Consider the following 14,642-nt stretch of genomic DNA (forward strand, 5'->3'; position numbering starts at 1 on the left):
GAAAAATCTCTCCTTAGCCATAAGGTTTCCTGGCTGGTTTCTATTTAAATGAACCTTTCTGGGTCAACTATAACTTTAATTGTCTATTATGGTGGGCTAAGTTGAGTGTATTTATGAGCTTTCCCTCAGAGGAAAAGTTAATATTTTCCTCCTTTAGCATACCACAGACTTCTCCTGATAACACACATTACACACACACACACACACACACACACACACACACAATACTACACTCACAGGTGGTAGACATCACAAGGGGACTGTGCAAAAGAGGAACCACGAGACAGCTTCTCCAAAACATTCCCAGTTCTCATATGTTCTCCTGCAAAGTGCTTGCTGATTCTGCCCACTTCTGCCACTGACAAGAACTTAGGTCCAATTTGTCCCAGGAATTCACCTAAGAAATGTGTAGAGTCAACAAAGGCGTTTCTGAGTCAGAACTGTAAAGGGTTAGCGCCTTGGAGTGAGAAACGCAGGAAGCAAGCCGATACCATGCTGGCCCAAGAGCCAGCCATGTATGTGCTGGCAGACTCTTCCTGTGAAGGCTATGCCAGAAGGCAAGGTGGGACGACAGCATTTGAGTGAGCTGTCTGCATCCTCTGCACTCTACATGAACTGCTACAACACAGCCTCTCTTCCTAGACATTAATTTTCTTTCCTTGTATGGCAGGTTTCCCTGATTCTTTTTCTAGCCCCAGCTACCCCTTCTCCTCCCTTTGTTATTAAATACATCCAAAACACAGTACCCTTCCCGCTATGATACCAAGCTACTTAGGTCTTTGCCTTAGAAATGCCATAGGTTAGATGTCATCATCTCAGATGTCCATCTGTCTCAACTGCAATACCATTGAATCCTAAGTATTGGTACATTGAAGAAAAAAAAAAGAAAGGAAAGAAAAAACAACAACGACAACAAAAAAAACCCAATAGCATGCCATTTATAGAATTTTGGGCATGCTCCTCCATACACTCCCTTCTCCTAGATCAGGCCTAAAGTGGTGTTTTTGATTCATTTATCTCCCCCAGGATGAAGGTAATACCTACTTTCCCCTCCCCCAACAATAGCCATTCCAAACTGAACATTTACCTATGTCGATGCACAGAAAACACAAGGTCTACATCTAACTATCTACAATGATGATCCTCACTTCGAGCACAGCCTTCATACTGTTTTCCTCCGAGGCTCTCATTCCTTCTCTCTTAAGCCTAAAGTCCTTCAGGAGACTGAGGGGGACAGGACCAGCCATCCGTCTTCCCACTATGATACGTTATGTCTTCCTGGTGTCCTCCACCAGAGCAAGCCGCCTTCTCATAAGCAGCCCCGCGACCATAAGCCATTATTTCAGGAACAAAGGCAGCTGAAGGTTGAAAGCTCTATCTGATTCCCTGCCTCAGATCTTTCATTCTTTGAGTGGACTCTTAGCCGAAATACATGGCCACGTTTCTCGCTTTATATCTGTTTGAGCGTCAAACTAAGAGCCTAAGCACGCCACACTGAAATCTACTGACCAAGAGGGGCTAAAGTGGCCCCTCTTTTGAAAGAGAAAAAGGGTGAGTAACATTTTAATGGCAGATTTCTGTGGTGGCTTCATTTCATCCCACACGTGACCCTGGAGGTGAGTGGCTTCCGAGACAAATGCTTCATGTTTAACTGTCCACCCTAAAAGCCAAAACTCACACCGCTGTGAGTTTACAGAGAAGAAAGCACAGTGCCAGCCAGAGGGACTGAAAAAGAAACATGACGCAGGATCGGTGGCTTCCGATGTTAAAACTACATCTAAAATAGGTCCATGTCTAGAGAGAGCCGGACCTACTGCTGTGGATTTGAGTTTATAGATTTAACTCTGTTTTCTTGACTTGGTAGGATAGGGTTTGCCATCACAGGGGATTAAAAGCATTAACAGTGAGCGCAATAATGTAACGTGAGCATCTATAGGTGTGTGAGCTGCTACGATGGCAGGTGCGTGGTTGAGCCCTTTACCGCAACCCTCTGAAAAGGCCACTGTGAGCATCTAATCGAAACCAGCAAGCGGGATGGCAACATCAGGATAGTGGAGATGAGGGGCAGGATCAACAGCAGGTGAAGCCTGGTTAAAAAGGGGAAGTATGCATATGCTTGAGGCAACACTAGAGAGGGAGGTATTGCACACTTAATCCCAGCCCCTCCTTCCCCACCAAAAGGATGGAGATTAGCCAGGTCAGAAATCACAGAATGTTTGCCAGCAAATATATCCAGGGTGAGATGATAGGACAGGTGAGCCTGACAGGTGGACTGACAAGTTGCAGGCCGACCAAGAGGCACCGTGAGATGACTAAAAGTCCTTAGCCCAAAGGAAGTAAAGGTCGTGGGCTTTAAAAACCATCATCCTAGTTGGACAAGGTTTACTTCAGAATTGGGCCTAAGACATACACATGAAACCCGTGACCACGAGAGTGTCTACCCATGGACAAGCAAGAAATGAAGGTGGTGCCTATTTAGACAAGAGTATGAAAGACCTGCAGGATGTATGATTTATTTTTTTCCACTTGAGGTCTGCTCTTCTAATTATCTACAATAATAGTTTAGGACTCAGGATTGCTTGCTGTTTTCCAAAGTCAGATTCTTCCGTTAGTTTTGCTTTTCGGGGTGTGTGTGTGTGTGTGTGTGTGTGTGTGTGTGTTTGATAATCCTCATGGATCGGCCCAAATCCCAGAGACTGGAAAATAAAAACTCTGAGTGAAAACACAAAATGACTGGCGAAAAAAGCAAATTGGCTAGCACGGCCATATCTTTTCTCTGTTGAACTTACATAATTAGAATTCATTTAGGCAGAATTTCTTCCATGCTTGAAATTTCCACATATTTTGATACTACACTAGCAGTAGAAAAATATTGTCTCTATGGATCTGAGAAATCAATAGAGCAAAATGATTTTTTTAAGCACCCAAAAGAAAATATGGTAACTTAAAAACAAATGCATCTGGACACGAAAATGTGGCTTAAGGATGCTTATGCTAATTTTAGAACCTAAGAAAGTCTGAGCGCTGTAGGATTCTTTTTTTCCTGCAGTAGGATTTTTTTTCCTGCACAATCAAAAGCTCAAAGTTGATTTTTACTTAACGCCAATCTTTTTTTTTTTTTTTGGTAAACCATTAAGTTTTATTGGCATTACTTACAGGAATATGAGTGAATGGTTACTTACGGGAGCAGAAATGACTCAAAGACAACTTCCTTACCAAAGCCCACCCCAGCATGAGCAACAGCTCACAAAAGCTGGGAACCTGGAGCTCACTGCACAGCTAGCAGACAGCTCAACAGGTTGCAGAGTGTCCTTTCCAAGTGATGTAATTGGTATAAATGTCTTCCAGGAGGCTCAGCTGGTTTTTGATTCTTCTAGACAGCTGGTCTGGGCTCAGTCTTCTTTGTAGCTTGGCTTGTCTGAGGAGGGGCACTCTCTCCAGGTTTATTAACTCTTGGAGGGAGGAACCTAGTGAATCTGTCAGTTTCAGGGACTTCCTGAAGCAGCAGCTGCTTCTTTTTTTTTTTTTTTTTAATTTAGAGAATACTTTATTAGTTTTTGTAATCAAACCCACATAGATAAGACCTTACATATTTAATACAGTGTACTTAACGCCAATCTTTAAATATTCCAACTATATCTGTAATATTGCATGTGTTTTGTTGAAAGAGTTAATGGGCAGTGCTTAGGAGGAATCAACGCTGGTAACAGGGTCCTAAAGAGCTGCTGTTCTCCCTCTGGATTAGACTTATTTGGGAGATCACTGGAGTGATGTTTGGACAACTGAGTCAGATCCCCCAATATGAAGTGATTAACCGAGCCCGGGTCAGCCGCGGCCTGGGAGAGCAGCCTGCTCAGAGGCAGTCTGCAGCTCTCTAATTGGCTCCCGGGAGCGTGCAGGATGACGGATTTCAGTTGTGGAACTGCTGGCCGCTTCCCCAACACTATTATCTCAGAGTGACACTTCCATTACTCTGAGCGGAGAAAGATGAACGTCACCTGTCAGGGGCTGGTTAATTGTGTTGCTAGATGTATGTTGCCAGGGCGCAGGTTGGACATTTATGAACATAACTGCTTCCTGCGATGTCCACCATCCTTCAGGGATCGATACGGCTCTTACGGCACGCGTGTAATTGAGTGAAGGCACTTTCCACGGAAGGGTGAAGAGGAGCCCATTGCGGGAGCCTCGCCGTCCAATACATTCGCCATAAATGAGCTGATATTTGCCATTTATTGTGTGCAGCATTGTAGAAGTAGAAACTAATGCTCCCCTTCCGTTCGTTCCTCTAGATAAACGGGGAAGACATCCAGAACCGGGAAGAGGCCGTGGCTCTGCTCTCGAGTGATGAGTGTAAGAGAATTGTGCTGCTCATCGCCAGGCCCGATTTGCAGGTCCGAGCAAACTGCGGGATCTTGAGGCTGCAGTCTGTAGCCACCCAGTTCATGCATGCACTCCTGCTAGGTGACCTCGAATCGCTTTCCTGGGTGTCTGTATAACCCGTGAAACAATATAAAATTCTGCAAAGCCGAATCCTCACTGCCCAACCTTACCCAAACACTACTCTGCTAAAGACTCCACAGAAAGGCGACCTAGGACTCAACTGTAGGGGGAAATTTAAAACACTCGAAATGGGAGCCCCCTCCCCCTCTGCTCGATAGTTACTTAAATGGTTCAGCAAATGAGACATAGCTGACTGCAGATTGTTTTAAATTCTGTGCAGACCCTTCCTTTAGGCTTCCATCTAAAATACATAATTGGTATATTAAGGCATCGTGAAGGATTCACTAATGAGAATGATATTAGCATATGTAGCTATCATCCTAAATCTTCCTGAAATAATTCTATCAAATAAAGTAGCTATGGTGTAGTCCCGTGAAGGTTCTTTTCCATACCTAACGTGACAAAAAATAATTTATCTGCATCCTCCCCACACACACACACACAAAGAGGCTTCAAAAGGAGTACTTTTATATCTCGACAGAGGACAATGTCATCAGAATAAAAACGAGGGAATGATGGGAGAAAGGTGCTTAACTTGTGTCTCCTTTCACATCCTTCTCCTGTCCCATCGAAACAGAAAGGACCGTAGGTTGTCACTGTCCTATCCACCTGTCAGTGTTGTGAAGGAAGTTAGCTGCACCACCATTTGTCTCCCAGGTTATTGATCTGATATTTTTCAGACTCAGTAACGACATTCTCTCAATAAATTACACTGGGTAAGTAGAGTTCAGTGTCAGGCTGCTCCAGACTTGAGTCCAGTGGTTATAAAAGATCACCCTTTCCGCATATATTTCCTTTATGCCCTTGACCATTCTAAATGGTTCTCATAAAGTCTGCTATAGCCTGGAGCGCAGTAAAGCCACACACCTGAGGTCTTGGTAGTGGGGGAAAAAAATGAGCCCATACAACAGGCCGGAGTGCATTTTCGCTAGGAAGGAATGCTTAAAATACATTTGAAATTGTACAAAGTATCTAGAATGTTCTTGAGCCAATTATCTCACCAATACCATTTCCTCAGGGGGTGGGGAAAGAATAAAAAAAAAGATATATATCAGCAAAATTCATAGTAAGCTGAAATGAATTGAGTGGCCATCCATGTTGTAGGAAGGTGTGTTATAAGTCAATTTCCTGTCCATCCGTGTAGCTGCTGGGGAAACTCATGAATTTAGAGCTGAGGCATTTCCAGCCTTGCCATGATGGGCAATAGAAAGAATGGATGTTAATGGCTCAAGACTGGTCCCTGCTACTATCTGTCATATACACCTGTCTGCCTGGCAGAAGGTGACTATCTTGCTCACCCTCCTGAACTATCACCTAAAAGAGTCAGTGTTGGAGGATGAATCGTCAAACCAGACTGTTTCCACATTTGATAACAGACATCACTGATGTCACGGAATAATATGCTACCTATTCAAACCAGGATTTACCTTCCCCCTTGGTCCTGGAAGAAAGAAAAATAAAGGTTCCATACGACTAGAAAAGACACCATTGCTTTGAAAATCGGATTTCCAGCGCAATCATCCAAGAAAATGCATCTTAACACCATACTTTAAAAATAGAATTTACACGGTACATGCTAAGGTTGGGAAAAAAAGACAGACAACAAATCCTGTTTTTCCATCTGCTATCTTTGTCTATCAAATTCGGTATGTCTTGTGCATTGTGCGCACGTGTACTCTATGCGGGGAGAGCTTTTTGTGTGCTTTTCCTAACGTGTTTAAAAATGTTTTGCACACTCTCAGGATTCTTGGAATTGATCTATGTGCTCGCCCGGGGCACTATTGTGCATCTGTGCAATATTTTTAAATAACTCATTTCCTTCATTCCTTGTCACCTTTCTTTCATTTCCTGCTTGTTTTCTTCCTCAGACCATTAAAGATATTGCTTTTCTACTATCCCGTTCCCCTGGGGAGATAGGGGCAGAGAGGGCTCTCGGAGAGCCTGGGAGCCACTACCTTTGAATGGCTGTACACCCTTCTTTCTCCTCTGTGCTGTGTGTGACCTACATTGTGCAGACACAGTGTCCTATGAAGGTGATCCCTCCTTCCTGGCAGCTCGACTCAGGTAGCACACAGACTTCAGTTGAGTGAGTGATGCTGAGAGATGCTGAGGTAAATCAGGGGGATAGGGAGCATTGAGGAGACCTCCACTCCTGTTGCGCTATGCGCTCCAGCCTCCAAGATAGGCACACAGGTGCCTACGGGTGGCGACTTAGTCCAAAAGTCATCTCTATTTTTGTTCTCGGCTTTCCCATCACTCTACATAGGCCTCAGAAGGCTGCTCCCATGTAATTATCAGGAAAATTCTGCCTTTGACCTGATCAAATACAACAAAAGGCAAAACAGAAAGAAAACAAAGCAAAACAAAATAACCCAAATCAAAAATAAGAAAACAGACAAACAGGAAACAAGTCCCAGCGGTGATTATAGGAAGTAAATGAGCTTAGCTTGAAATGTTTTTGTTCAGAGTTGAGTTGTACAGCTCCGTGGCTCAAAATAAGGGATTAGAGACTACGGAATTCTTAGTTAGCATAGTCACGGACACCTTCCTTGGGCCACATTAAGAAAAACGAGGGCAGAGAAGTTCGTCCATACCTCTGGTCGTGTCCGAGGTGATATAAGTTCTGTGTGGGCTTTCAATAGACACATTCTAGTTTGCTTTCCATCGCTGTGACAAACACCAGGACCAAAGGCGATTTGGAGAGGAAAGGGGCGTCACTTTGTCTGATTGTTTGTTTTAGCTTATAATTACAGCCCATTATTGAGACACACCAGGGAATGTGTTCAGGGCAGATCCCTGAGGGTAGGAGTTGCTGCAGAGATCACAGAGGATACCCCTTGCTGGCTTGCTCACCTACCTTCCCTAAATCAGCCTATGCCCACCTACCCAGGGCTGGCACCACTCACAGTGAGCTGGGTCCTCCTACTTCAATTAAAAACTAAACCACTGCCCACAGACATGCCCACAGGCCACTCTCACTGAGGCAGTTTTCCATGGAGATTCCCTCTTCCCAGAGCGTCAAAACAAATGTTACCTGTGACACCCCGATCTGCCTTTTGTTAAGAAGTGTCATGCATGCACGTGAGTCCTTGTGGTACCATTTAAAGTCCTACTTTCAAGAGTTTGGGTTTTTTGTTGTTTGTCTTATTTGTTTGGTGTTTTAAGACGTTCATTTGTCTTAAAAGGTTTCTTATTGAAAACCTCTCCAACCGCTGTCCTTTTGTGCTCATTAGAAACCCGTTTTTCTTTGTAGCACAGAGTAAAGCCGAGTTTTGATGGCAGTACAGGTTGTTTAATGAGCGCGACAGTTAATTTATATACTCCCGCTCCAGAAATCCACTCAGAGGCCAATTATCTGCATTGGCTGCCAACAGCAATCATATTGTCAAGGTAATCTCTAGCCCTCCACTTCCCCTTGCGTGGAGACACCAACAGGATGTGTTTAACCGAGCGCTGAAAGGGCCTGGCGTGAGCATTTGCATCTATCACCCACAAGCGAAATCGGGCGCCATTCCACTGCCTTTAAACACATTAGCCATGATCCCTCAAACTAATAGACGTGATCCCTCCCCAGTGGGACTGCATGTGCTTAATATGCTTCAGGTCTTGACTAGTTCTCAGGACCCTGTGAATAAACAGGTCTGATTATGCATGCTTCCCCCCATCTAAGGAATGTGGGTGCCAATGAGATGACTCAGTAGATAAAGGCCCTTATCACCTAGCCTGATGAGGTCATCAATTCACCTGGGTCCAAGAGAGAAAGCGCACATTGTCCTCTGACTTTGATATGGGTCCCATGGCATGCAGACACGTACAGGCACACACACACACACTCACACACAAGCATGCACAGACACACAGTGGACATAGAGATAGATAGATAGATGATAGATAGATAGATAGGTAGATAGATAGATAGATAGATAGATAAGGTAGGTAGTTGGGATGGATGGATAGATAGATAAGGTAGGTAGGTAAGTAGGTGGTAGGTGGGTAGGTAAGTAGGTAGGTGGGTAGGTAGGATAGATAGATAGATAGATAGATAGATAGATAGATAGATAGATAGATAGATAGATATGGTAGGTAGATAAGGTAGGTAGGTAAGTAGGTGGGTAGGTAGGTAGGTGGGTAGGTAGGTAGATTGGATAGATAGATAGATGGATGGATGATAGATAGATGATAGATAGATAGATAGATAGATAGATAGATAGATAGAACAAATAAATAGATGTTTGGGTATTTGGTTTTTTAGTTTTATGTTTTTGGGTTTAGTTTTTTTTTATTATTTTTCCTTTTATTTTTTACAGACAAAATCAATGTTGTCTATCAATTCTTTTATGACAAGGTTCCACCTTGCTAGCTTGATTCACCCAACTCAAAAGAGAGTAAAATCTGCTTGTTGGGGGCCTGTTGTCTACAGTCTCACTGGGGAATGTTGTTATGGGTAAAGGCCCAATTGTCTCATAGCCCTATCAGAACCACCTGCAGTTCTTTGAACTTGGGGCTGCAGGAGATGATGAACACTCCAGCTGCAGACTCTGTAGCTTGCTTTCCTTTCATAGGTTCTGAAAGAAGGTAATGTTCTGTGCTGTGGGATTTACTCATTTACCAGAGAAAATCTAAAACTGTTTCAGGAGAGGATAAAAGGCCTCTAAGCGTCCTTTCCTTCCTTTCTTTCTTTTTTTGTCTCGCCTTTTCTTCTCCCTGAGAGGTGAGGAGAGGGGGCTGCGGTTCTGAAGAGAATCACTAACAAAGAGAGCCGGTTGGCAGTCGGCGCTGAGGCTTACCCTATTCTACCACGAGTCTCACTAGCATAATGTAATGGACTAATGTGTTCTCCTCTGCAGCTGGATGAAGGCTGGCTGGAAGATGAAAGGAACGAATTCTTAGAGGAGTTAAACTCGGAGATGCTGGAGGAAGAGCGTAATGAAGGAGCGCAGTGCACAGCCAATGAGCTGCAGCAGGTAGGGCCCCCAACCTCAGCTGCATCATGGGAAAGGTCGCTTGCTTTCTTCAACGAAAAAGAAAGCACAACCAAAGGGTTTGATCAAACATCTGTGTAATCGTAATCTTTTGGGGCAAATGATCTTCTCAAACGAAGCGCAAGGAATATGTGTCTTTTCTGTTAAGAGTATTTCCAGCTTGGAAATCCTGAAGACTTTTCCTATAACACAGTAACATTCGGACAGTGAAATGGGTTAGTCAACATAATTGGCAGGCACTTAGGAGTAAATGTGCGTATTGCCTATGGATAGGCTAGCTAGGAACAACCAACTGTCGTCCATGGGGTAACTTTGAAACAAACATTTGAGCTTAAAATATGAATGTTAGCATTTGAACAGTTAATCTGTAGATAGGATGATAACATGGGGTAAGGTTTTGTGTACTTTATGGGTTAATCATCCCTGTGTACTCTTGAACAACCTATAAGGGTGATCTTTGTCCCAGTGGTTGCTATACACATGTCCCCTGGCATAAATTGAAGTGACTAACATCATGCTGTCTTAAGGTCACATATTCATTCAACAAAAGTTTGAACTCTTACTATGTTGCAAGTACCTTGATGGTGGGAATGTTTTAAAAGAATTCATAACGGGGAAGATCACAGCCAGGGGTAAGGCAAAGTGAGTCTAGTAGTCTCCCTATTTCTGTTATTTTCACAGCACATTAAAAACAAGGCCGGATGACCTAGATTTTTTATGTCTAATTTATGTCCTTCATCTGACTGACATAATCTCATTAACATCTCTCTGACAGTTTACTAATTCGTTTAATTATCATCCCATTCTCAACTTTAATTGTTACCTCGTCATAAAGACGTCTGTTAAAAAAAAAAAATCCTGACAGGCTTAACCACACGAAACAGACATTTTATCACCTCGCCAAACTGAATAATGAAGTATGTTTACCTCAAACAAAATGCAGAAACTAAACCGTAGGACTGCCAGTCGAGCATGATACAGATCATGATTGCTACTGGTCCCTTCACGGGAAACGCTGCTGCTGGGTCGTGGGTTTTTTGGGTTTTTTTTGTTGGGTTGTTTTTTTTGTTGTTGTTGTTGTTGTTTTTTGTTTTTTGGTTTTTGGTTTTTGGTTTTTTTTGTGGTATAGATAGGGTTGGAATTTTTATGTATAACTTCAACACTGGCCACAAATAAATATATCTTTTGTTGACAGCCACCTCTTACAAGCAAGAAAGTCCTTGCTCCAGGCTTTTTCTTTCTTAGATACAAAATGTGACCTGATACAGAATTGACAGGGGGATGCTGGAATAAAGAAGTAAGGGAGAGATGCCGTCTAGGTAAAGTGATACAGTGCCAAATGTTGCCTACTCATCAGATGTAATACAGATTTGAGGGCTAGTGAAGGAACACCTAATGTCCCCAAGGTCAGCCGATCATCGTGTGGAAATTTTTCTCCCCCACAAGACTGAAAACTGACACGACGACAAATACAGAAACCTTTGAAAAGTCTTTTGCTCTTATAAACAATATTGTTGCCTCAGAAATGTCCTGTCAGGCACGCCTCCTGTCAGAGTCATAATCCCAGGGGGCAGGGTAAAAAACACCAAGGTATATTAACGACCAGGCACTCTAGGATTAGAATGGAGATCTTCATTTCCATGGTTTTTCAGCGTATGGTCTTCATTTTCATGGTTTTCCAATCATGGACCAGCGACAATGATTGCAAGGTCAACTTAGCAACTCGCTCGAATTTGTAGGCCCATGTAGACTTTATACCAAAGTCAACTTTCTACACTGTCTAGGGTTGGACAGCTGTTGTGGACTCAGTATGCAGTTGTATGGAAAGAAAAACATTAGCCTTTCTGCCTCATCGCAAGTTTGTTACATAGAAACTCAAACTGCCCCAAGTTGTAGGAGCATCAAGAATGTGGTGAGCAAAGCACACCATGCATCCCTTGTTAGACAGAGCCAGACCTGGAGCTGTGAGCAGTTTTCCTTGGTAGTTACATACAATTTTATCTATCGGTGAGGCATTAGAAATTAATCATTATGTTCATAACAAGTAAGGGAATGTATTATAGGGAAAGTTTGAGAATCCTAGAATTGATACACAGCTATAATTCCTTTATTATTTATGTGATGTTACCTTTGGGGAACAAAACAGTGATTGTTAAGAGACAGTTTTTATTATTTTTATTTTTTTTACATTTTATTATTTTTTTATTTACTTTAATTTCTCCACCCCAAATTTCTTGCCCCAGATCTAATGGTTTTTAATGATGTAGTAGAACTTGCTAGAGTAAGGAAATAGATCTAGTTGTGAGTAAATTTACACGTAGGGAAAACAATCGGAAAGTGCTGTGTGATAAGAAAAGAAAGTGATTTTACATATTCATCTCATTGGGCTTTTGGTAAATTGTTCTATATGAAAGTAAGTAATTATATATACGCACATTCATAGCATATGTTCTATTAAGGTATGTGCACACATGTCAAAACATGTTTTTGATATTACGTCTGTGCCTGCCAATCAGCATTCCTCAAATTTTCCTTGTGAACTATCACTTGTGTTCATGTTTTGGGGGGAAAGGATCACTGTTCAATGGGTGCAGAAAACAATGTTATGGCTTCAGACTATTACAAGACTTAAAAACAGCTGTACCATATAGGCAACCAGAAAGGAGGCCTGGAGCTAAAGCAGAGCCCAAAGGTGCCTCTGTGATGGGTTAATTCTAGGGGCTTTCAGGAGCAGAGAGGAAGGACCTTCCTGAGCGTCTAAGTTAAGGTTACGATTGCTGTGACAGAACATTATGATCAAAGCAACTCGGGGGGAAGAGGCTGGATTTGATTTGTACTTCTACATCACTGTTCATCAAAGGAAGTCAGGACAGGAACTCAAACAGAGCAGGAACTTTGAGGCAGGAGATGAGGCAGAGGCCATAGATGGATGCTGCTTCCTGGCTTGCTCCTATGGCTTTCTCAGCCTGCTTCCTCATAGAACCCAGGACTACCACCCTAGGATGCCACCACTCACAATTGGCTGGGCCCTCCAGCATCAATCATTAATTAAGAAAATGCCCTACAGATAGATCGTGTGGAGGCATTTTAAAAGTCTTTTGATTCTTTTGCTCGAAGATACCCTCAGAACTTTATTAAGAAAATTGTACTCAGATGTATTCAAGTTGAGGGTGATTTCAATCTTTCGTCTTTATTCATTCTTCTATCTCAAACGTTTGGCAACAGCTACTATTGCTACTTCCTGCTGAATTAGGGTGTAGGTAGGGTTTAGATTTGGGGTTGATGAGTAGGTCTTGTGTGTCGGGAAAGAATCAAGGTTTCCACTGTGTCTAGGCAAACCGAACAGATTATGAACTTTAAGAGAAGTCGGGTGCTTGCTCCTAGAGATAGAATCATCGGGGAAGAGCACAGAAAGGAACCTAGCAGAGCAAAACATCAAATCACAACAGCCTGATGCTCCAAGCAGGCCTGTCACCTCAGCTCATGTGTCAGTGAGACATCCTGTCTTCACGAATAAGGAAGAGAATGATAAAATCAGGACACCCCACAGTCTTGCTCCCCTAGTCTCCCATCTCCCTGGCATACCCTTTCCCAAATCCAGTGAGGGAGACCTGGTGCTTGGGGCATGGCGCAAGAGGACTAGAAGCAGGAAGCCAGCTTCTGCTCAAGGAACAGAAACACATTTTGTGGCTACACTACCTTCAAAACCTTGGCTCTTCTAATTCCATTTGTTGAGATCTGCTAATATCCATGCAAGTGTTAATGTTCACTATATCATAGACTGAAGGCTAAGTGTGGAGCTAGTGAGAAGTCTAGCACAGTCGTTATCCGTGCACAACCTTTACTGGGCTTTTGTCAGTGAGAGTTAAGACACGGACACAGACGTTCTTACTTTTCCTGAGAAGCAATTTCGCCCAGTGAATCATTCACACTAGTATTTCCAGGGGCAGATTCCTTTCCGGTTTCTAAAACCACGTCGTGTTTGAAGATGATACTTAGTAGCGGTTTCTTTGTGTTTTGTTTCCCCTGAAGTGTTACTAGAAGAGCAGAGTGGTGTGTGTAAAGGTAAGAGCTCTTCTTGCTTTGCTCTCAGGCAGTCAAGAGTAAACAGCTTGTCAGGAACTAGGTAGGCAAGGGGAAGTTTACAGACAAACTGAGGCGGATTATAACGGGTATTCTGAACAACTGAAACAAAAATAGCATCAGTCTGAGGTGGAAAATGCAGAGCTGAGAGAAATGACTTCATATAAGCACTCTCTACGCGGGCTGTGGTGGCTGCTGCACTGTGACCTGGCAGTCTCCTATGGTAGTTATTAGGAGATAACTTCTTCCCAGCATGCTTCTTCAGTAAGCTTAACACAGCTGCGTCTTTTGTGATTATAATGACTGTCTTGGTTCTTTCCTGCTCTCTCTGTAGCCATCACTTCCTGTCTGTCCTGTAGCTAGGCTGACTCTCTCCTAGTTGCCAGACTGACTGGCCACACTGGAGGGGAAGAAACTGATGGTGGAGTTAATCATTTTAGTCACATTTGTGCAACAAGGAGGTTTAGAAGACATGCTCTCGAGCCAAGGATAGCTGGTGTTCCTTGCTGAACCCTGTTCTTTGTGGTTGATGACAGGCATTATGTCAAGGCACTGAGCAGGCATCACGGTGTAATGAGTCAAAGCCCTATGGAGGCTTGATATGCATAGCTATGAAGCTCTAAAAGAAAAAAAATACGAAATGAATAAGCCAAACACTCGACGTCATAGTCTAGCTTTAAGCAAAGAAATATAATTTTCTGTAGCTGTGCCAATTTTTGTCAATGAAAAAAAAAAACAACAGTATGAGCTTAGTTGTCCCTAAAAATTGTATTTAAAAGGAGTCCTATACCTAAGGCTCAGGGAGCCTTGCAGAGAGAGGGAGCACAGACAGTGTAAGAGCCAGGGGGTTGAACATCTTCTGTGAGATAGCATCCTTTATATATCATACAGCCATCTAAATGAGACTTGCATAATGACGACACGAGATAATATGACAAAGCAGATCGGACACCCACAAGGCCTTCCCCCTCGATAAAGAGCCATAGGCAATCAATCAAAAGTTGCAGAGTGAGGGAGAATCGTACTTTCCAGTGACAAGTCCGCTGATGGGTTATCCAACCTTAGGTCATCAAACCT

General features: G+C 43.0%; 1 protein-coding gene across 5 annotated transcripts in view; it reads left to right on the forward strand.

Moving 5' to 3' along the window:
• Positions 1–14,642, forward strand: part of Pdzrn4 (PDZ domain containing RING finger 4) — a 348,064-nt gene that overhangs the window by 326,603 nt on the left and 6,819 nt on the right. For all 5 annotated transcript variants that reach the window (XM_087557538.1, XM_087557539.1, XM_087557540.1 and 2 more), the window contains 2 exon segments: positions 4,290–4,391; positions 9,348–9,464. In XM_087557538.1, the coding sequence (XP_087413664.1) occupies positions 4,290–4,391; positions 9,348–9,464 (219 nt within the window).

Source organism: Rattus norvegicus, chromosome 7 (genome assembly GCF_021556685.1).
Source record: "Rattus norvegicus strain SHRSP/BbbUtx chromosome 7, alternate assembly SHRSP_T2T, whole genome shotgun sequence".
Lineage (NCBI taxonomy): Eukaryota > Metazoa > Chordata > Mammalia > Rodentia > Muridae > Rattus > Rattus norvegicus.